General features: G+C 37.4%; 2 protein-coding genes across 7 annotated transcripts in view; both read right to left on the minus strand.

Annotated features, from left to right (window-relative positions):
* The window catches only part of LOC112161536 (kinesin-like protein KIF20B), a 55,445-nt gene extending 53,474 nt beyond the window's left edge, over positions 1 to 1,971 (minus strand). For 2 of the 5 annotated variants that reach the window (XM_024296734.2, XM_036215462.1), the window contains exons 1-2: positions 1,845 to 1,971; positions 1,259 to 1,370 (exon numbers count right to left, since the gene is read on the minus strand). In XM_024296734.2, the coding sequence (XP_024152502.1) occupies positions 1,259 to 1,363 (105 nt within the window). In that variant the 5' untranslated portion in view covers positions 1,364 to 1,370; positions 1,845 to 1,971. Of the gene's footprint in view, positions 1 to 1,258; positions 1,371 to 1,706; positions 1,770 to 1,844 lie in introns of those variants that run through there. The other 3 variants (XM_036215464.1, XM_036215463.1, XM_036215465.1) reach the window with 3 other exon arrangements.
* A 950-nt stretch (positions 1,972 to 2,921) lies between these two features.
* The window catches only part of LOC112161537 (ankyrin repeat domain-containing protein 1), a 34,151-nt gene continuing 14,876 nt past the window's right edge, over positions 2,922 to 22,196 (minus strand). Inside the window, exons 2-11 of one of the 2 annotated variants that reach the window (XM_024296737.2) lie at positions 9,014 to 9,135; positions 8,769 to 8,927; positions 7,335 to 7,499; positions 6,355 to 6,483; positions 6,125 to 6,232; positions 4,584 to 4,682; positions 4,408 to 4,506; positions 4,218 to 4,316; positions 4,050 to 4,148; positions 2,922 to 3,728 (exon numbers count right to left, since the gene is read on the minus strand). In XM_024296737.2, coding sequence (XP_024152505.1) covers positions 3,630 to 3,728; positions 4,050 to 4,148; positions 4,218 to 4,316; positions 4,408 to 4,506; positions 4,584 to 4,682; positions 6,125 to 6,232; positions 6,355 to 6,483; positions 7,335 to 7,499; positions 8,769 to 8,795 — 924 coding nt within the window. In that variant the 5' untranslated portion in view covers positions 8,796 to 8,927; positions 9,014 to 9,135 and the 3' untranslated portion in view covers positions 2,922 to 3,629. Of the gene's footprint in view, positions 3,729 to 4,049; positions 4,149 to 4,217; positions 4,317 to 4,407; positions 4,507 to 4,583; positions 4,683 to 6,124; positions 6,233 to 6,354; positions 6,484 to 7,334; positions 7,500 to 8,768; positions 9,136 to 22,196 lie in introns of both variants that reach the window. The other variant, XM_024296735.2, reaches the window with a different exon arrangement.

Here is a 22,196-nt window from a genome sequence, read left to right on the forward strand (position 1 = left end):
TCTTCCTTTCAGAGACACAGAGACTTCACCTGATTGAAAACACTCCACAAACGTTGTTTTTAGTCCATTTATTATTTATTAGTGGATCTATGCGCTTTAAACGTCTTAATTGAGACGTTTCTGCTTACATATAAATGACGACTTTTTGAACTTCTTTTTTTCTTTTGCTATGAATGGACGACAAAAACATAGATATGCAGCTACTAGCATTAAAACACAGCTGAAGTGGTGGCATTAATGTCTATAGCCGAGCTTTGGACCGTCTTGTAGTCTGTCAGTTGCATTTCTATTTATGTCATTCATTTCTGATGTAAAAGTGACAGATTTGCTACTGAAAAACTATTGTTAGACAGACCCTGAGATGTCAGTGAACGCATCGTACACACAAACACACCAAACCTGCAGCTAAATAAAATATTCTGCTTACTTTTCTGCTAAAATTCATGACTCCAGGGGCTTTTTTTTTCTTTTTTCAAACCAACGTGACAATAATAATTATTAATGTGACCTCTGTAGTTCTGTTTGCCTCATTTGTCTTGAACTCTTAGCCAAATCCCTGCAGATACATGACTTTTTAGCTTTACTTCTGGCTATAAGGATGACTTTCTTAAAACAAAGCATGTTGTGTTGTGTGATATACATGCAAGAGTCAGAAAGCTCAATTGTGCTCTGTAAACGGGTTTGAATCACCCCAGAGCATGCTCTAATTTGTTACAGAAATCTATTTCTTATGACAGATCTTAAAATGATTCCAAATATTTTATTAAAAATTTAAGACAAGTTTAAGAATGGTTTCTTCACTTTTTAAGTTTAAGGTAATCCCTAATAATTAAATGGTTATATTGTTTTTTTCTAGTTTTAAAGTTTTATTTGGTAGAGGCTCTAATATTGGGTTTTTTGGCCTCTTCTACCTCTTTTTTTGTTCCACAATATGTTGTATAAGTGTAAATAAATGAAAATCTAAACCACTTAATTATTAGGGGGGAAAATATGATTAATGTTTTCCACTTGATGGCATTTTTGATAAAATAATCATCTTAAATTGCCAAAATACAAATAAAAACAATCAAAAATGTTCCTATATCCCTCACTATAAAATAATATTAATATTTACATTGATTTGCTTTAGCAAAACAATTATCTGAGGTGTATAATGTGAACCCTACAGGCTTGAGTAACCAGTGGAATTGAATCCTAAACATATTTTGGATTCCACGAGGCTTTGCAGACGTCTATAAAATCAACCAGCCGGGTTTACCTGAGCGTCCGGTAGAAAACTACATTCCGACGTAAATTCACTTTTCAAATCTTCAACTTCTGTTTGTTCCAATCGGTCAGTCTTGCTGCTCAGGCTCGAGTCCATCGTCCTCCTACGAAAAACACGAATAAATTAAATAAATATCAGAACACGCAGTCACAAATTAAATGTGCAACTTAGGAAAGTGTTGTTCTGAACATCACTTTTTTTGGGCTAACATTGACATTTTAAACAACTTCACCAGATACTTTTTAAGGGTTTTAAATGAATAATACTTTACCAAAAGACTAAAAGAAACTCCACTTAAATATAAGAGAAAACTCGGAAAGTAATGTCAAAGTTTTCCACAGTTTTTGCTTTATGCTACATCAAAATAATAAAGAATCGAGTCTCTGCACTTAGCCTGTCAGAATGACAAACAAGCTAGCTAGCAGGTTAGTTAGCCCACCTGTTACCGATAAAAGTTCTACTACACGTCCAAAATGATTCACTAAGTACGTGAAAATCAATTATTTCGACTTTAAACTAACAAACAATAATTACATTACATATAAACATAAGTACATTTCGGTAAAACAACACTAACCTTTTCTTGTGAGCGCTGATTTACGTTGAGCTTAGCATAACAACACAGACGCGGTCTAAGTTTGAAACCAGCCAACCGGATTGAAGCAGGAACTGCGCCTGCGTCCTGGCTGTGCTGCGTTCATGCTCTATTTTTGTGCTCGGAATTCATTTATCTCCGGAATGTAAGTTGTAAATCACAAACACGAGGAGGTCAAATGTTTTCGGTATGCAAGTTGTCCCACCTAAACTGGGGATTTTTTTTCTTTAATTTTCATTATGAAAGAAAATAAAAAAATAAAAAGAAAATAAATAATTCTGGAGTTTACAATTAATGATGTACCATTAAACGCCACACAGGGCGTATTAGATTCTTAATAGACTTGTATATTAATACTGTAATATTATATCTTGATATTGCTCTTTGTTTTGTTTTTTTGTTTTTTTATGTTAACCATTCTCCTCCTTTTTTATTTCAGTTTATGTTAAATGTAGGTAGAAGTAAAATAAAATAAAATGGGGGAAAAAGAAAGAAGTTCAAAGGATTTATTATTATTCATATCTGCAAAGATTTGTCCCTAAGACATGAAAACATGCTATTTTTAACGTATTTTAACGTATCGATTCTTCTGACAAAATTCTGTATATGTAAATTTAATAATAAAACACAATATTTTCCACAATTTGTAAAACAGGTAATTTTAAATATTAAATTCCACCAAAAAAGACTTTAAAAACTACTAATGTTTGTAATTCTGCCTGCTTTTTCAATGTATTTGTATTGTGTAAACTACAGTGGTTATCATGTTGTAAAACTCGCATTTTGTTCAATAAAAGAAAAAAACTAATTTAGTGTTAGTGGTCTTCAAGATTAAAGTAAAACGAGTGTTTTTAATTTTAAATGATTTCTGTAATGCTGTGACAGCATATATTTTGCATTAAAATGATTAGAAAATTGAGTTTGGGCAAAATCATTTACCTGATATTAATCATAAATTTGTTAATTTCTTTCTCCAAAGGCATCAACAAGTTTTTTTTTCAGCTTCTATTTAAATAAATGCCCCCCCAAAAAAATGTTTTTTGTTTGAAATACAACAAATAAAACACTGCAAAAAAGCTTTTATTTCAAAACTTTGACCTCAACTTTTTGTTGTCGTCAATACATACAAATAAAAATGAATAAACATTTTTTAAAACATTTGTAACAAGTGCTTGTCAAACTTCCTCTGTACCATCATCAATACAAACATTTCTCTTATTCGTGTCTGATTTGTTATTTTTTTCCCTTTTAAAAGGAGAACTGAGCATGACTTCCTAAAAGAAGAATAAATCACCCAGCAAAGTTTGATCAATATTGGCCTGTCAATTTTGAATACAGAAGAAGAGTATCTTAAAACTAAACTTACTTTGTCCCATCTCGTTTCACAATCCAACAAACGATTAAAATGTGTGCCATTAAAAAATGTCTAAAAGTTTCAGTCAAACTTCGTAAATCTGTCATTAATTAATAAATAACTCATCTTCACGATGCATTATAGCTGATTTGAACTCAGCTTCTTATAAAAACAACATTCCCATATACTGTCTGCCGAGACATTGTCCAGCAACAGAAGGCGGAGAAAATCCTCGTTTGATTTCACATTATTAATCCGTATCTAAAGTGTCGTGATCCCACACGGGCCGAGCTGGATCCAGTACATCACCACATGATCAGCCTGAGAGTTCAAATCCCTGAAAGTGTTTAAGGTGATGAAAGCCTTCACCTTTAAACTTCTCTTGTTCAATACATTCAGAAGAAACGCTGGTTTCATTTTGGATGAGGAGACTTCTCCTCACTGAAGTTGCATAAGAGGCTCTTCGCTCCGCTCTGCCAGGAATACAAAGTTTCCAGAGGCGTTTTTCCATCCTGAACGGGAGAAACAGACACACAAATATGTGAAGCTTCATTTTCAGACATTATTTAAGGTGTTTGGTTCTGTAAAATGAAAAGAAATGGAAATGTGAGATGTATATGTCCTTAAGTATTTAAGGATACGTCACACTGATTTCAAGGTTGCTCGATAATGTGGCGATGTCACCTACACACGTCCCTGAAAGGTGACTTTAGTGCACAATCATCTATCATGGTCCATTACAGGACAGTCATCTCATCGACCTTCACTGTTACTGCCTATTGCTGCCACTGAACAGACCTAAATTCTCCTTTGGTGATTCTTGCTGTACTTACAGAGTTTTTTGAGTGCAGACTGGCCCCGTACATCATCAACAGTTTGATCATCTTGAACCGGTTTATTCTCACCGCATCGTGCATCGGCGTGTCTCCGTCCTGCGGTCAGACGGTAAACCTTTAGACCCCAGAGGAAGACTTGTTACAGAACTCTGGCTGAACTCTTACTCTGTCTTTGGCGTTGACATCTGCTCCACAGTGGATGAGATGCTCGGCACACTCACAATGCCCCGTCCTCACGGCCACATGGAGGGGGGTGCTGTTCAGCTGAGCACAACAGAACAGAAGCAGGTTCTTGTTAGAGAATCTTCTCCTGCCACAAGATGGAGCACCGGTGTTGATGGTGGCGAGGACCGACCTTGTCTCTGGACGTGAACTTCCCTCCGCGGTCGAGGAGCAGCTGTAGAGCGGGTAGGCTGCCGCCCCTGCAGGCCCAGTGGACCGCCGTGGCCTCCAGCTGCAGCACACACACACGGACCGTTGGACTCTGCTCACGTGCACACACGCGCACGGTGGCGTGCATTAACCTCTCACCTTGTCCCTTTTCTCGATGGCAGCTCCGGCCTCCAGGAGCTTCGTCATCACGTCCAGGTTTCCTTTGAAGGAGGCTTTGTGCAGAGCCGTTCTCTGGAACTGGAAAAGTACATTTAATTAAATAAATAAGTCATATTTCAATACATATTGGAAATTGTGTCAGTCTCTGTTTAAATGAACACATAATGAAAAACAGCCAGCTGCAGTTTGATGATCAAAAACTTTACAAATTCTTTATTCTTCTTTACAAACATAATTCCTGACCTTATAGCTTATACAGCTTTTTTGAAAAGCTTCAAAAAATGTAAAAAAGCAAAAACTCCATAGTCTGTATTTATGTGCGGTCCCTTGAAGTAATTAAGGCAGAGAAAGCTGGAAGTTGCAGCTGTTTTTACTAAATGTAATAAAAGTCGTGACAGTTTTCAATAATAATTTTAAAAAATACTTGAAAATTTGCCCAGGTAGTTGTTTTTGGCTCCAGTTCAGTTCAATTACATTTTAACCTCACAAAATTACAATAATAACACATAAAAATAAAATAACAAAATACATAAACAATATTATATTCTTTCTGAACAGGATTTTTTTAAAATACGTTTTGTTCTAGCTCCGCCCCTGAGACACTATTAGGCTTATAGTTACTCGGGGGCGGAGCTAGAACATTTATTAGTTTGGGGGCAGGAGAAGACTTTGGAAGGGTTGCGAGTTAGAAGGCCATTAAAAATGAAATGGTTAAAAGAAATATGTTAAAAATGTCACTTGAGGAGCCCAAAATTTCATTAAAAAATATTGTTTTGCTATTTTTGCAATGCTTGAAGACATTTTTAATGATTTCCAAATCTTTGTCAATAACGATAATTCCCTTAAAGCGTAGCTCCGCCCCTGCTGTTACTCTCTTTAGCATGCTACACGTTGACTGTATATGAGAACTGAACCAAGTGAGTGTGACGTCTTTCACAGATAAGGCTTACTTTTGGCTCCAGTGAAAACACGTTTGTTTGTTTGAAATTGTTCGACCGCAATGCATTGTGGTCTATATCCGCTAATCTAGCGAACATTCATGTAAGGTAGTTTTTCGCGAGGACTTCTGGGAAATTTCCAATGCACTCAATTTAGGAAGTAGTAGATTCGGACAGCACTAAAAATGGTGAATGTAGTGATTATTGGAGGAATTCTGACACAACTTTAGTAACAGCTGTTTATGTCTCTGAAGAAGTCTATGAGATTTTTGCTATTAGGAGCCAGCAGCTTTTTCCTGTTTGGAGGAATCACTCAGTCCAGTCCTTTTATACAGTCAATGATACTTTATAGGGCTTGTAGACTGTTTTTAAAGACTGATGACTATATTGTTCTGGTATAACTGAAGTCATATTTCTCATGTTGGTCTTTAAAATGCAAATAGTTAGTTTGATGCCTTTCAGGTCAAACATGGACCATTTCTGTTATTCAAATACTCCTTTATGCTAATGCTAATTAGCATGAAAATGGACATCCCACATCCCACTTCTTCTTTAAACGATTATTTCCGATAATGCTCTTACATTATCGGCTACGTTGGGATCGCCTCCGTCCGACAGGAACTTCTCCACCACAACCGCTTTGTTCTCCATGGAAGCTGCTAGAAACAGCTGTTCATCCACAGTCTCAGGCTGGAGAGAGAACCACGTTTACTGTCATTATTTTAGAAATCAGATTCATTTTGGATTTTTATTGACATGTATGCACACATCATATAATGGAACTGTAATCACTGATCAGACTGAAGTCTTACAACAATCTCAGGCTCTGGCTGCAGCTTTTTCTGCGCTGGAGTCTTCCTCTCTCTCCTCCTCTTCTTCAGTTGCAGGATGTTAAACAGGTCGTCCACCGTTTCCAGCTTTAATCTGCCGCTTTTATCGGTCTGATATAGCAAAACACAACAGAAGCGTCAACTAAATAAACATAATTCAGTTATTTAGCAAAACACCCAGCTGAACTATATGTTTTATTGTTGTAAAATTGCTAAAATCATTAAAATATTTTAATTTGAAAAATTCTGATGCAAATGTGTTCACATTTATATATATATATATATATATATATATATATATATATATTCAATTTGCTATAAAGTATTTAGATTTAGTTTTAGAGTTTTAGGTAAAAAAAATATTTCAATGAATCACAGAAAATTAACTAAAACTCAGGATTGAACAAATAAAGTTTATTCCAAGTATTAATATTTTCTAGATTTAAAAATATATAGATTTGTAAAACAAACATAAAAAACTCCTAAATTATGCTAATGAAATATTCTATAATTGTCAAACAGGAAGAAGTGTAATATTTTCAGTAACCTCTAGGTGTCAGTACAAACAAATATTCACTTGTTATATTTTTATTGTTAAAATTGTGTGAATATCTTGAAAGTCATGGGGAATATTTGTGTTTAAATATTAATATTTTAGGCTTTTTCTTCATTTTTGACAAAGCTAAAAAAAACTTAATTGGAATATTCCGAGAATAAAATTAGTTTATTGTTGTGTTGTCAGAATACATTTCTGTCATGAAATTTTTCCCAAAGATTTTTAATCTAAAACCTCCAACCTGTGGACAAAAATAGAAGAATATTTATCTTTTTTTTAGTAATTTTTATTAAAATTATCTGCAGTAAACTGAGATGTAAGCAAGAGAAAATACTGAATTTGAATATGTTACTGTTCTTCATGCAGATTGTTCTGTTGCTGCACTCGCTCTTCCTTTAGTTCTTACGTTCAGAGCCGCCACGCTGACCTCCTCCTGCTCGCCGCCGCTGTTGGCCTCCTCTGGCTCCCCGGGCGACCTGCGGTCATCCCGCTTCTCTTGATTGACAGCTGCCTCGTACATCCCCCCTTGGAAGTCATCCGCTTCTATGACCTCTGACCTCTTACCGGTCACCTGAAAGACAGATGGAGTGACGTGAACTTTTCTGAGAATGTGCCCTGCTTTGTATGAACTTTAGCTGTGCAAAAATATTACAAGAGTTAGTAAAAAGTTGATTTATCTTGCTGTGAGATTGAAATGTTTAATGGAAATACACATAGTTACAGTAAATCAAAGTATATCATCTCTGGAGCTTCATTCATGTTTTTTCTGAGGATTCTCCAGTGCAAAAGAGTTTGGTTTCTTCACAACTACTTTGTATTGAAGCTTGAAGCTACAGTTAATCTCTATATTAGACATGTTTCTAGTTTTTTAGGCTAATTTGGTATCTAGCTAATATGCTAGCTGTTTTGGCTAATTTAGTCTTTTTTCCTTTTATTAGGCTATTTTGAATATTAGCCAATATTTCAGCTACAAGCTAAATGTTTTGATTAGTTTAGTTTTTTTTTCAGTTGTTTAGGCTATTTTGAAGTTTAGAAAATATTTCAACAACATGCTAGCTGTTTTGGCTAATTTGGTCTTTTTTCCTTTAATTAGGCTGTTTTGAAGTTTAGCTAATATTTCAGCTACATGCTAGCTGTTTTGGCTAATTTAGTCTTTTTTCCTTTTATTAGGCCGTTTTGAAGTTTAGCTCATATTTCAGTCTCATGCTAGCTGTTTTGGCTAATTTGGTCTTTTTTCCTTTAATTAGGCTGTTTTGAAGTTTAGCTCATATTTCAGTCTCATGCTAGCTGTTTCGGCTAATTTATAAATTTGGGGGTTTTTTTCGGCTAACTTTGCACCGCTAATATTTTAGCTAGCCATTACTTCAGCGTTTTTAGCTATTAATTTATCGCTGATAATGATATATATCTAGTTTTTTAAATGTTTTGTAATATTATTTTTTTCTGTGAATATTACAGAAATGAACCATTTAAAATTTGGCTATGTGTGATCTTCCTGAAAACTGTTAATGTTTACATTTAGGCGTGATTGTTACACTTTTTCTGTTAGCCTACAAACCGACCCCGGCCCCCCATCAAAGAAGAAAATGGTTACGTGGCCCCAATAAGAAAAACTGATCTAATCCATACAAATAAGTGTGATCTTAATTATTTTATTAAAATCACTTTCTATGCTGATGATCTTTCTTAGGTAGGAAAAAAATATATTTCAACCTAATATTTCTCCACAAAAGTGAACAGAAACTGTGGAATAAAAAAATAATATTACTTCTGTGCTCCAAGTAAATAGTGCAACTAAATCTCCTACATTCAATCATCAATGATATTATAGTGAGCTTACCAGTTCTTCAACACTATGCAGCCCCATTCCTCTTCTGAATATAAAATGTTGTCCCAGTTTTTATGAGCGGCTGAAGCAGATTGAGGTCCGCCAGTGTCCTGCAGCGATGGTGTCTGTCCGTCTCCTGTCTGTTTCCACAGAGTCGGCCTTCTTATATAGCTCAGCAGAAAAAAAAAAATATCGCTTTTGTCACCGAATTCAGATCACATTACACCTCTCATGTGCTCAAGTGTCGTCAGACTCACTCCCCCTTATTTCAGTCTCAAACTCCTCCCAACAACAGCCCTGCCCAGTTTGGGCATCTGTGCATGTAGAAATGGAGGAGACAAGAGAAGAGGGGTCACTCTGCTGGGATGACATTTTTATTCTGTGAAATAGAAAAAAAATAATAATCAAAATCAGTTGTTAAATCACCTATTTACACAAATTCTCAATTATTCTGTTGGATTTTGAGTGTGGAGAATTGAGTTTGAAACAATTTGCCTCATAAAAAACATTTCAGAGTGAATAAATAATAAAGCGGCTCACTGTAAATGACATTACTTTGCCTCCTGTTGACATTTTCTTACATTCAGAAGACGTCTTGGTTTAAAAACAAATGTATAAATAAAGATTCATAGTTCAAAGTTTCTTTTTTAAATACATTTTTATTTTTATAATTTAACTGATAAAAAAAATGGCAAGATATGACAACCTAACCCTGAGTGAGAGCTGATAATGAAAGAACTTTATGATCTGGAATAAAATGTAATCATTGGCTTCACAGTTATGAATACTTTAGAAAAGCATATACTCTGTTTCAAAGTTAAATGTTTTTGCAAAATGCCTTTATACACAATATCTACATTAAGAATTCATTAAACTTTTCTGCATGTTTACAGAAAAAAGTGCAAAAAAATGATATTTTTTTTATTTAAAAGCAGAGTGAGTTATCTTACTCAAACAAACAATCTTTGTCACATTTGGCTTGTAGCGGTGATGTCAGTCTAAGGAGACAGGTTCATGTGGGTTGAGGAATTAATAGTTCCACTTTGAATCAGCCTCTCGTGGATGTCAGACGTCTGACGGGCCGACTGTCAGTCAGCAAGCCAAAGATGTAGAATTATGAACCCCTTTTGGCCTGCCGGTATATCTGGTCAGGGTGTACATTACACATCGCACAGCAATGTCAAGAAGGTTCTTCAGTCTGATGTGGTTGACAAATGCCACATGACATCACCATTAACCAATCAGAAGGCAGGGAGGGAAGGATGATGGAATAAACAAAACTACTTAAATCCATAGTGGTCAATTATTGCAATAAATGCTATAAATTCCTTTCATTTTACACATTTTTTTTACATTTCAGTTTTAGGTTCTTGTGTCATTAGCATAAACATTTTTGTGCCGTCATTGCTTAACCAGGACTTTGGAAAATTGGAAAAATGTGTCGTTGAAGTAAAGAGGCAAAGAAAAATGGACCAAAATGTTTCTGTTTGCTGACAAGAATGCAGCTTTTTGAGAAGATTTAAGCTTCAAGGTAAGAATTTATTGTCAAACACGTCCATGTGTTTACGCCACGCTACTGCCTTTGAGTCCTTCTGTTCATCTGAAACTGGAATCCAAAGCTGGAAGTTATTTTTGTACTTGACCTTGCTATTGACGTATAGTGTCAATGGTAAAAGAGGTCCACAGTTTAGCATGAAGACCTTCACGGTCCTTGCACACCACTTGTAGGTCATGCAGGAAAGTGGACAGGAGGAGTTCATACGATTCCTGGGGAGCACTGTGTACCCAACTACAGTATAGCTGGGATAGGCTCCAGCATGCCGGCAAAAGTCAGGTGGAGGAAATTCAAACGTAGACTAATGTGGTGAAGCAGCTAACTTACACAAGTCTAAAGAAATGCAGGTATTTTTTTAAGTTTATATCAAATCCCAAATGCCTGGTTGAAGTCATGGCAACACAAATAAGTATTTATTGTCTGAAATAGTTCAAATGTGTGGAAAAAGACACAGAATACACTTTTAACTCCGTGGAAATCAAACTTTCATTGGATGTGGCCAAAAATCATAGGTATTTTTTCCTAAAAAGTTATAAAAAAAAGTCAAAGAAACAGAGAAACAACACGTGAATCTCACTGCACCAAACAGAGGCATGGAGAACTAAATAAAAATGGATAATAAAGGACAGCAGACTAATCCATCCGTCCATTATCCAGTCATCCAGGACCGGGGGCAGCAGTCTAAGACTTCCCCCTCCGTGGTCACTTCCTCCAGCTCCTCTAGGGGGGACCCCGAAACATTCCCAGGCCAGCCGAGAGACATAGTCTCTCCAGCGTGTCCGGGGTCTTCCCGGGGTTCCCACCCGGAATACCTCTCCACTGAAATGTCCAGGAGGCATCCGGACCACCTCAACTGGCTCGTCTGGATGTGGAGGAGAAGCAGCTCTACTCCAAGTTCTCTCCAGGTGACCAAACTTCTCACCCTATCTCTAAGGAAGTGCCCAGCCACCCTACAGAGGAAACTCGTTTTAGCAGCTTGTATTCAGGACCTCGTTCTTTTGGTCATGACCATAGGAGAGTACTGGAACCAAGATTGACCAGTAATTTGAGAGCTTTGCTTTTTGGCTCAGCTCTCTCTTCACCAACGGACAGATGCCGCTCCAATCCGCCTGTCGATCTCACGCTCCGATCTTCCCTCAATCGTGAACAAGACCCCAAGATATTTAAACCCCTCCACCTGAGGCAGGAACACTCCGCCCACTGAGAGGACAAACTTCCTTTGTCCAGTCTAAAACCACGGCCTCAGACTTAGTGACCCAGATTCCAGATGGTTTACACTTTGCTGCAAACTGTTCCAATGCATGCTGGAGGTCGGGGCTCGATGAAGCCAGCAGGATAACATCATCTGCAAAAAGGAAATCCTGTGGTCCCCAAACCGGATCCCCTCCAGCCTCTGACTGCGCCTAGAAATTCTGTCCATAAAGACTATGAACAGAAATGTTGATACTCCATGCCGGAGTCCGACATGATCTGACTTACTGTCAGCTATGCGAACCAAGCTCCAGCTCATACAGAGACCGGACAGCCCTCAGTAAGGCTCTCCGAACCCTGTATTCCCAGAGCACCGTCCACAGGACACCATGGGGAAAGCTGTTGAATGCCTTTTTCCAAATCCACAAACACATATGGACTGGATGAGCAAACTCCCACGACAACACATTCTCACTCCAAACTTGTTGCATATTGACGTTTGGTTAAAGAACATTCTGCCTCGTAAATTGATATTTTGGGTCTCCTCAACTTATGTTTTTTTTTGACATGCTGGCTTTTCAGATAATTGCCCTCAGCCTATTTAACTCTCTGGTTCTCCGTTCTGTTCTGTTCGGTCACCATTTTTGTTTCTTCATGGGTTTTTGTCATGTTTCGGTTTATTTATTTAATCTTTTAGTTTTCTGCCACCACCACTTCCTGAAAACTGGTGCCCTAACCCAGTAGTGGTACCCTAACCCGATACCAGTTGGCGTCCAGACCCGGTTCGTGCCTGGTACCGGTTTGGGTTAATTACCACATCTGGTACCGGTCTGGGTCTGGTACTGTTTCCAGTGCTGGATTAGGGTTCCAGTTCCGCGTTTGGGCACCGGTACTGGACGCGTCCTGGGGGCCAGTCCGCATCCGATACAACGACCTGAGAGTTTCAGACGCTTGATTTTACAAACAGTCATTACGTCAAAAAAACGACGAGTTGGGGACAACCAAGACGTCAAAAAGTGACGAGGAGGGGCCCTGACCCAAACATCAATATATGAGGACCTGGGGATGAGAATATGTTGCCCACCAACCCTCCAGAACCCTGAAGAGGGTGTAGAGGTGGTTCAAACTCCACAACCAAGACGGAAAATGCACTTTTGCTCTCGGATCTGAGGTTATTGTCATCATAACGTCTTGATTTTTTTGTATGTGTCGGATCATCTTCTTTATTCCAAACCCTGTGGTTTCCCAGAATGCTCCTGTCCTTTTTTCAGTAGCAGCAGCTCTGTTTAAAAGCTGTTAAGAGGAATGAACAGCAACAGCCTTCCCTAAACTTATTTTTATTCCGTGATGATGTGTGTGATTACCCCGCCGACAGCTTCACAGCTTGGTCAGGATCACAAATAACTTTGCGATCATCAAAACAACAAAAACAAAAGAGTCCCATGAGCCTTTTTCAGCTGCTCCCCTCAGAGACTCGGTTCCTAACTTTGTCCAGTATTGATTTTGAAAGAGAGCGTTCGGATACATTTGTGTAGTTTTTATGCAGCTTGATCAGTAGCTCGGTTTTAAACATGGAGGATTTATCATTAGGTTTTATAATTATAAATAGCCCCCAGTGAAATTCCTTCCCTGGAGATGTTCATTACAACTTACATAAATCCTGGCCTGCATCCTCCTTCTGGGGTGTATTTTAGAGAGGGGGTGCAGCGCCTTGCAACTGTTTACGAGTGTGTCATCATACAAAGATAATCCTTCATGGACATCACACCATTTGCCTCCATGTCAAATGTCCAAAAACTCCAGACTCCCGAGTCGTCCTCTGCATGTCTGACAAGAACTAAATAAAAAAGTAGTTTGTCATTTTGATGCCAAGAAAAGCAATACTAGGAGATTAAATTTGACCTCAAATCATACTTTCGGAGATACTTTTGCCTGGCATCCAGGGAAACAGAAGTCGTACTATGAAACATGTTACTAAAAAGCCCAGAAAGTCCAGTGAGCAGAAGACTCCTTCTTTTTAATGCACTTATTTTTAAGTTGGTGCCAATCTATATTTCAGAAGCAGGAACAGAGAATACCTTTAGTATACATAATTTCATTGTTTATAAAACAAAAAAAATTGGATTTGAATAAATAATTAGGCACACTCTCCTCCAAGTTAATCTTTTTATTGTCTTTTTTTTGCTAACAAATGAACCACCACAAAACGTTCATATTCACATTTCTAACATTTTTAAACTCTGATGCTTCAGGGTTCAAGGATGTCTGATCAAAGAATTTTAAAGTAAAAAATATCAACTTTTTTAGGATTTTGGGTTGTGCTTAGAGCTTATTTTGTGTTCAGCTTATTGACTGTATATGTAAACTGGACTGAGTGACTGTTACAAAAAGGACTTCCTGATTCCAACAAAATGAAGTCAATTCAGTTGCCTTTTTTTTTTTGCGATGTCACCATATTGGAGCCATACAATAACCAGTAATTGGATCAAGTCAACGTTTCTATGGCAACCACCCTCGCCAATCAGGAGTGAGATTGTTTGAAGGCCACACCCCTTTTAGAACCTACTTTAATGAGGCATCTGATTGGTCAGTTTATAATTTGCGCTACAGAAAAAGTATAATAAAAAAAAATAGAATTAGAAATTAAAATGGTTATTTTGACAAACAAAGACAGAGTAATAGCAGTTTTATTTCTCAGTAGAAGTCTATTGAATTTCAGGGTTTTGAGACCAGGGGTACTTCCTGTTAGGAATGCCAAAACGGAGGAGTCACTCAGTCAATGATTCAGCTCTTTTCCCGGCGCCATCATCACACAGCAGCCTATCAACTGTTTCTGGTACGTAACCGTCCATCCCGGGACTAAGAAACAGCGACTACAAGACTGGATCTACAGTCCAGTTTCTGTTCTAAGATCAGGCTCTGTTACAGTCCAGCTGTGCACAAAACCGCTACGTGATCTGAAACACTACAGAGCAGCTGTTTGAAAAATAAAAGTTCAGAAACACACAGACGATTGATCCATCACTTAAAAACAGTTCTATCTATTAGTGTCAAAAATGTTAACATAAAAAGTGAGCAGGAAATAATCTAAGAGCAAATAAATAAAAAAAAAATAAACTTGATTAAGAGCATTATGGACAAAAACTTAAATGAAAACAATAGGAGCAACAACTTCCTGCTTTGTCATTTTTCAAACTTCCATAAAAACTGATGTTGTATCCGAATTCCTACCCTAATCCCTAACTACTAATAAATGTCTACTGGGACTACGGGATGATCCAGTGTCCTGGATTTAAAGTAATTTGACCAACAAACAAAGTGAAAACATAATCAATACAAGCATTTTCCATTCTTTATTTATGAACACATTGTGTTCTGATGATGAAAACGTGGATAGTTTGTTAAATATATATATATATAAATATATTGGCCAAAACTGTTCAAACGCAATGCATTGTGGTCCATCAAACCAGAGTGCATCAATGCACTCTGGTTTTTTTCTGGGGATTCTGGGAAATATATTTTGGAAAATGACGAACGCACAATACAGTGAGTAGTGAAGGAATTCAGACATAACTTGATTTTTTGTTTTTTTGTGTATGTTTTTGCATTGTAGGAAAAACAAGAGTTAAAACACATGGACCTACCCCAAACCTGAACGTTTTTAGAGCTTTTTAAAGGGCCGTTTTTACATGTTTTTGTCTTTTTCGTAAGTCCCTGATTCCATTGAAAATCATCCTGTTTATTTATTTTTATGACTTGTGTAGAAGTTTTAGTTTCAACCCGTTACATTAAATAGGGATTTTAAAAACTGTCACCAGTCTTTGGGACGTGGTAACCAGACACTGTACCGGACACGACATACCGGACGCAGTACCAGACGCGGTATACCGGGCGTGGTATACCAGACGGGGAACTGGTACTGCGTTAGGGTTAGGATCAGTCCACGAGCCAAGGGTTGGGGACCCCTGGTTTAATAGGAATTGCCAGTATATTAAAAAAACACAAGTTGGGAACATCTTAAATGTCAAAGTGACGGGGAGGAGGGCCAACCATACGTTCAAATATGATGAGTTAGAGTGAGAATGTGTAGGCTTTGTTAGTTAGCGAAAAAGAAAAAAAGCAATCTTTATTTAGTTGAATGCACACAAGTTTCATACAGTTAAAAGCCCAGTCGCACAGGATTTGACGGCCATATCGCGGGTAAAAAATGTGGAAAATCTGCCACAAGCGCTAACTTTATGCATGTTCGAGGAATAGCAGTGATACAGACGCTCTAGTCCATTTCACTGCCACTCCACTGGTAGAGCACTGCGTAAGAGCGTCCTCCCACACTCAGCTCCTTAACAGACGCTGTAAGGTGGTACAAACGCAGACTGGCCGGGGAAACTGCCGTGCACAAACGCAAAATTTCGGCCTCCAAGCGCATGTGCCGGCGTTACCCCTACGGCCTGATCTTGTATTGAAACTGCTGTTGCACTGCTGTTAAACAGCCGTTACACAGCGGTACCGCTGGTACCACACGCAGTCACCCGCGGTCGAAATTTTTGTGAAGTTCAAAACTTTTGTACAGTATGCACGTCTTTTCCGAGGCCATGCCTCAGCAAACAGCGCCTGAACCACGGGGATGGACATTTTTTACGTTCTCCAGCCGTGAAAGCCAGTGGGACCGGGCCTTAACCTCCATACTGCCATAGCATGCCGTGTTCAAGTAAAGAAGAGATCAGATGTGAGAAGAAGTCATCAGTGTTTAAATCCGGCTCCTGCTGCGCCGCCACAAAGAACCGCTGATCCAAACGCTTTGGACCCGCGGTGAAGCTCAGCCAGACACAAAGGCTGCCCTCCAGGAGCATGTGTTTTCATTTGTCGCATGTGCTTCCACTGTGTAATGCCTTTTCAGTGACATGTGTCGGCAGGAATGCCAGCCGCTGACCGGGAACAGGTGCGGGGACAAGTGGCCGTGTGCTGGGTGCGGCTTACCGGCGGCAAACAGGAGCTGCGAGGGAATCAGAGCAGATCCCCGGTTAAAGTTTAGAGACAGGATGGAGGCGACAGCTGATAATGATCGCAGGACCTGGGGAGTACGCTGATGGGGCAGAAATCCCTTCTCATGTGACCGCAACAAAAGTTGTTATCACAAAATGAACTCCCAAAAGCTGGCAGGAGCATTTCTGCTGACTTCAGACACAGCTTTTTGAATAACTTCGTTCCACAGCATCCAGAAAATACATTTAGGTGATGTTTTGCATATAAAAGAAGCTCGTCTTTAATGGGGTTTTATGAGTTTTAAGAGAAAAAAGTAACAGGTTTCATTTTTCAAATGCATATTTTCACTTTTAAATTCATGTATTTATAAATGTTACATTCACTAAATAAATGTTTAGCTAGAAAGCTAAATATTTAAATTTAATTTCAATATTTTTTTAAAATATGTATTTAGGTTACAAACTAAATGTTTACTTTGTTGCTGTGAACGCAGCAGTCGCGGCACTTCAGCTCCATGGTTATAAGGTTTTTATTTCAAATCAAGACAATAATAAAAAGAACGGAATAGTTAGTTAGGCAAATAATAAGATGATCCCCCAGTTTTATTTTTATTTATCTCCTCTCAGGTGAATGTTCAAGGTCTCAAGCTGGAAAAGCCAATTGCTTGAAAATAAATCACACAAAAAAAAAAGAAAAAAAATAAGTCTGTTATTCACTTCCAGAGAAATTTCCGTTTTGGCTTTTGTCGCCGTGCTTCGGCTTTTGTCGAGTTGTGGATTTTGTCGTTGTGTTGTGGATTTTGTTGCCGTGCTTCGGCTTTAGTCGTTATGCTTCAGCTAATGTCATCATGTTGTGGATTTTGTCGTCGTGCTTCGGCTTTTATCGTGTTGTGGATTTTGTCGTGTTGTGGATTTTGTCATCATGCTTCAGCTTTTGTCGTGTTTCCCCTTTTGTCGTCATGCTTCCGCTTTCGTCTTCATCCTTCAGCTTTTGTCGTGTTTCCCCTTTTGTCGTCATGCTTCCCCTTTTGTCGTCATGCTTCCCCTTTTGTCGTCGTGCTTCCCCTTTTGTCGTCGTGCTTCCCCTTTTGTCGTTGTGCTTCTACTTTTGTCGTCGTGCTTCCGGTTTCGTCTTCATCCTTCAGCTTTTGTCGTTGTGCTTCCGCTTTTGTCGTGTTTCCCCTTTTGTCGTTGTGCTTCCGCTTTTGTCGTGTTTCCCCTTTTGTCGTCGTGCTTCCGCTTTCATCCTCATCCTTCAGCTTTTGTTGCGCTTCCCCTTTTGTCCTTGTTACGCTAGTTACGCTGATGACACAGTTAGTTATATGTGGCTGTGTCTCCTGATCACATGGGACACATTGATGACCTCTGATGTATCTTAGATATTGAAACGTAGATGGGAGAGAATTTTTAAAGCTCAATCAAGACAAAACAGATTTTAATTGTTGGTCCTGAGGCTATAAGAGAAAGAGTCCTTTTTAAGTCACAAACCTGGTGTAATTTTAGATGCAGATCTTACCTTTGAAGCACACACAAACCATTTTACAAAGACTGCATTTGATTTTTTTATAATTAATTTGATTTATTTATAATGTTTCCTATGTTAACTAATTTTTAAAATCTTACTATTATTTATTTTATTATGGAAAGCACCTTGAGATGCTTTGTATCAGAAAACGTAGAATTTGAATGTATATTTCCATTTTAGGGAAGTAACTGTTTGTTTTCTGGCATTTCTTTGGACGTTTTTGGATGATCAAGGATTTCAACGGTTCATTTGAGATTTGTTTCTGGCCTGGAGTGTTTGCAGCCTCCCTGTTAACACCTACTGCATTCACTCAAGACCGTATCTGCTTTCAGAGCCGAGGCGTTGAGCAAGCTCCATAGACTGGTGCCGTCACTCCCTGAAAATAATCCACGTTTGGTATTTTCTGACTCAGCTGTCATTCAGCTGCCGAATACTTTTTGTTTCAAAGGGATGAGCTCTTCATTGAAATATTTGACACCTAAAAGGAAGAAATTAACTTACATAGATGACCACATTTTTTTGCAGACTTTTCTTAGAAGAATAGTTAGAGAAACAAACGTTTAAATGACTTTTCTGTGGTGTAAGTATAGACTCTGGGTTAAAAATAGACTTGAATGTAATGTTCTCACACCAATGAAGCTGTTTAACTAAATGTGCATGTGGTTAAAGTGTGCACAGGCAAGCATCCATAGCGCCGCCTGCAACCGTGGAGGTGTTTCTTTCAGAGTGACTGGTGCAAATCACATACACAGAAAAATGAATCCATCAAAGTGAAATGATAACCGAGGATGAGTCAGTCGGTCGGTCTCTTAGGAACCTGCTGAAATAGGCATTTGAGATGGTAAATTATGATGAGAGGAGGGAAGACGGGATGTAAAGAGAGAGAAATATATACGTAAGAAATAGTAGGGATCAAAGAGGAAAATATGAGGAAGGACAAAGAATAAGAGACCAGAAAAACCTGGAAGATTTTATGATCTGGAGACTGAAAGTTGAATTTCTATAGAGTCTGGATATATAGAAAATGATTGAAGGAGAGCAGGACACTGTGTGTAATTTTGAAGAAAAAAGGGTATCTTTGCATACTTTACTGAGTGATTCCCAAGACTAAGGGTGTATCGATTTGGCAATATATCGCAATATTTTGCTTGGTGATACTTGTATCGATTTAAAATGCTAACACCTGCTAAAAACCTCAAGATCTCGTGAGAACCAGCTTGTGTACGAGTGAAGACTTATTAATTATAAGAGTTTTATTCTAAGTCATACTCTGCTAATCGTTTTGAAAATCTCCCCATAACTAGTTATTGACATAAACTAGTCAGTTGCTGTGTGTATTTTATTTAAAACCTCATACATTTATTCTGAAAGTTTAATAAAAAATCTGTTTTGGTAAAACAGATGAAGTAGAAACAGTCAGAAATCAGGTCAAATTGAGAGATGGGTGTAAAAATGTTTCAGATTAATGCCACATTTGGATTATGCCTATTTTACAACTATATTTGTTTCAAACGGTGTAAAAAACATTAAAAACCTGTGGAAGCTGTAAGGTAGTATATGTGTCAGGAATGGCAAACGAAGGACCCAAATGCAGGAGACCAGGCTTGGTGACAGCAACTTAAAACATGTATTAAATTCCCCAAAACATGACAGAAACCATGGAAACCCAAAACAGTGACAGAACTGAACTCAGCCGATGACTTGACAAAGAGTAACTGAAAACCAGACACTTAAATAGGCTGGGGGCAATTAACTGAACGTAAGACAGCTGTGGGTCATAACAAACCTGACACTTGTGTCACTGACAGGATAATCCTGTTTTTCCTTTTATTTTGACTGCAATTGTATTTTCCATTTAATCATAAAACCAAGAATTGAAAATATTTTGAATAATCTTTTGGTTTACTAAATCGTTGCCAACTCAGTCAAACGGTTTTTCTCATTCAAAATCATCCAGAAAAGGAATTCAAGAAAAATAATTATTAGCACAACACATGTATATTAGCAAAGAGCTTGTCCTCATGCTTTTATAACAGCATAAAGAAGAATAAACATCAATAGAGGCCACCTATCACTTTGCAGAGCAATGATAATAATAAATGTCTGGCATATATCTGTTTAAATATAGCTGGTGTTTCCATGTAGACTGCTGAGAGGTGAGCGTTACACAATAGATCTAACCTAATGTGATTCAAATAAACCGGTAAAAATATGAACTGATGAAACTGTTGCCATCCTCAATCAGTGACTGTCATATATATATATATATATAGACTGGCTTTTTTGCATAAATCCTCAACAGCGACAACAGCTTGCAAGGTCAAAGCCTTGAAAATGCTTGAAGACACTTCAGCTTTAACAAAAAAAGTTTTATAAAGATGAAAATGTTTTTCTTTCCTTTTTAAAATGTTTTGTTATATTATCATTTTTTAATTATTCCTCCTTGCAGCAATACATGGCAAAAAAATAGCTCACTGTCAGCAAAAACAAACGTGTTTTACTGTATTTTTTTTTAATGCAGCCCCTTTCACCCAGCATTCTTATATGTCCACATCATTTAATTAGTTTGGATTAATCTATACAAATAGCGTTAATTAAATGCATCTACAAATAAAAAGTCAAATGAAATGATGCTAAATAGAAAAGGAACAATAAAGTAAGGTGCATAAATAACTAAATAAAACATTGAATTAAGTTAGAAAAGTTGCATTATCTGCGACAATGCTAGTGTGAATGCTTTTTGCTGAACGCAGTTGCTGAATATGCTGAAGCTTATTGCTGACAATGGTGACACAATTAACTTTAATTGCTGGAGAGAATTACTGAAAATGCAAAAGCTATTTGCAAAATGTTAAATTTGCTAAAAGACTGGAAATTTTATTAAAGAACTATGAAAGAGTGCTGAAGTTGAACTAATTTCTGAAAAATGTTGAAATTAAATTACTTAAAAATACATGTCAATTTTGCAAAAAATTCTTAGTGTGTTGTCTAAATATGAGCTAATCTCCATATTAGCCAAAAAAGCTATCTTATTGCTTTAATACTAGCTGAACTCCAAAACAGCCAAAAATTCCTCATTAAACTAAATTAGTCAAAAATGTTAGCCTGTTGCTAAAATAGAAGCTCTAAATTAGCCTATAAAGACCTCAGTAGATAATGAATTAGCCAAAAACATTAGAATATTGCCTATCAAGCTAAACTTCAAATTAGCCAAAAAAAAGCTAGCTTATTGCTTAATTACTTGCTAGACTCTAAAATAGCCTAAAATTCTTCAGTAAACTAAATTAGTCAAAAATGGTAGCCTTGTTACTAAAAAGGAAGCTAAACTTTAAATTACCGTAAAAAACCCAGTAGTTAAAAAATTTGCCAAAATGTTAGCATGTTGCTAAAATATTATCTAAACTCCAAACTAGCATAAAAGACTCCAGTAGATAGCAAATAAGCCAAAAACGTTAGCACGTTGCTAAAATATTAGCAAAACTCCAAACTAGCATAAAAAAAACAGTAGATGCCAAATTTGCTATAGAGCATTGCTTAATTACTGGCTCAAATCCAAAATAGCCAAACATTCCTCATTAAACTAAATGTTAAATGTTAGCCTGTTGCTAAAATAGAAGCTCAACTGCAATTTTTTTAAATTGCAATTAAAAATGAAAACAGTCCATGAATATATTTAAAGGCTCGTTGCCAATCTACTTAAAATGTTGAAAGACTTTCCCATTCATTTCGTGACATATGTTGCTCAATATTTAAAAAAACGCTAAAGTTTATGAATACCAAAAATACAAACAGTAATGTCCTGAATCAGGTGAAAGTTTTAGGAAGATGGCTGAAATCACTGAAAGTGTGATTGAGTTTTTACATGCCAAATAATATACGGAAAGGAGCAGGAGAATCACTGCTAGTAATATACATATAATATATACATATTTTGGGTGCTGTGGTTTCTCACAGATAAAAGAAATATATTTTATGGGTTAGCTAATACTAAACTCCAATGTGTTATCTTCACGTGGATCTATAGTTTTCCGTCTTCTATGTTCTTCTATCCATAAGTGTGTCTCTGAGTGCATTTTTCCACTCCTCATATCAGCTCTGCCCTCTTTTCCTTCACTGCATCCCTCCTCCTTGCTCCCATTCTTTCTCTTATAATTTAAAGAATCTTTTGTTCCATCTCATCACTT

Source organism: Oryzias melastigma, linkage group LG15, assembly GCF_002922805.2.
Source record: "Oryzias melastigma strain HK-1 linkage group LG15, ASM292280v2, whole genome shotgun sequence".
In the NCBI taxonomy this organism is placed as follows: Eukaryota; Metazoa; Chordata; class Actinopteri; order Beloniformes; family Adrianichthyidae; genus Oryzias; species Oryzias melastigma.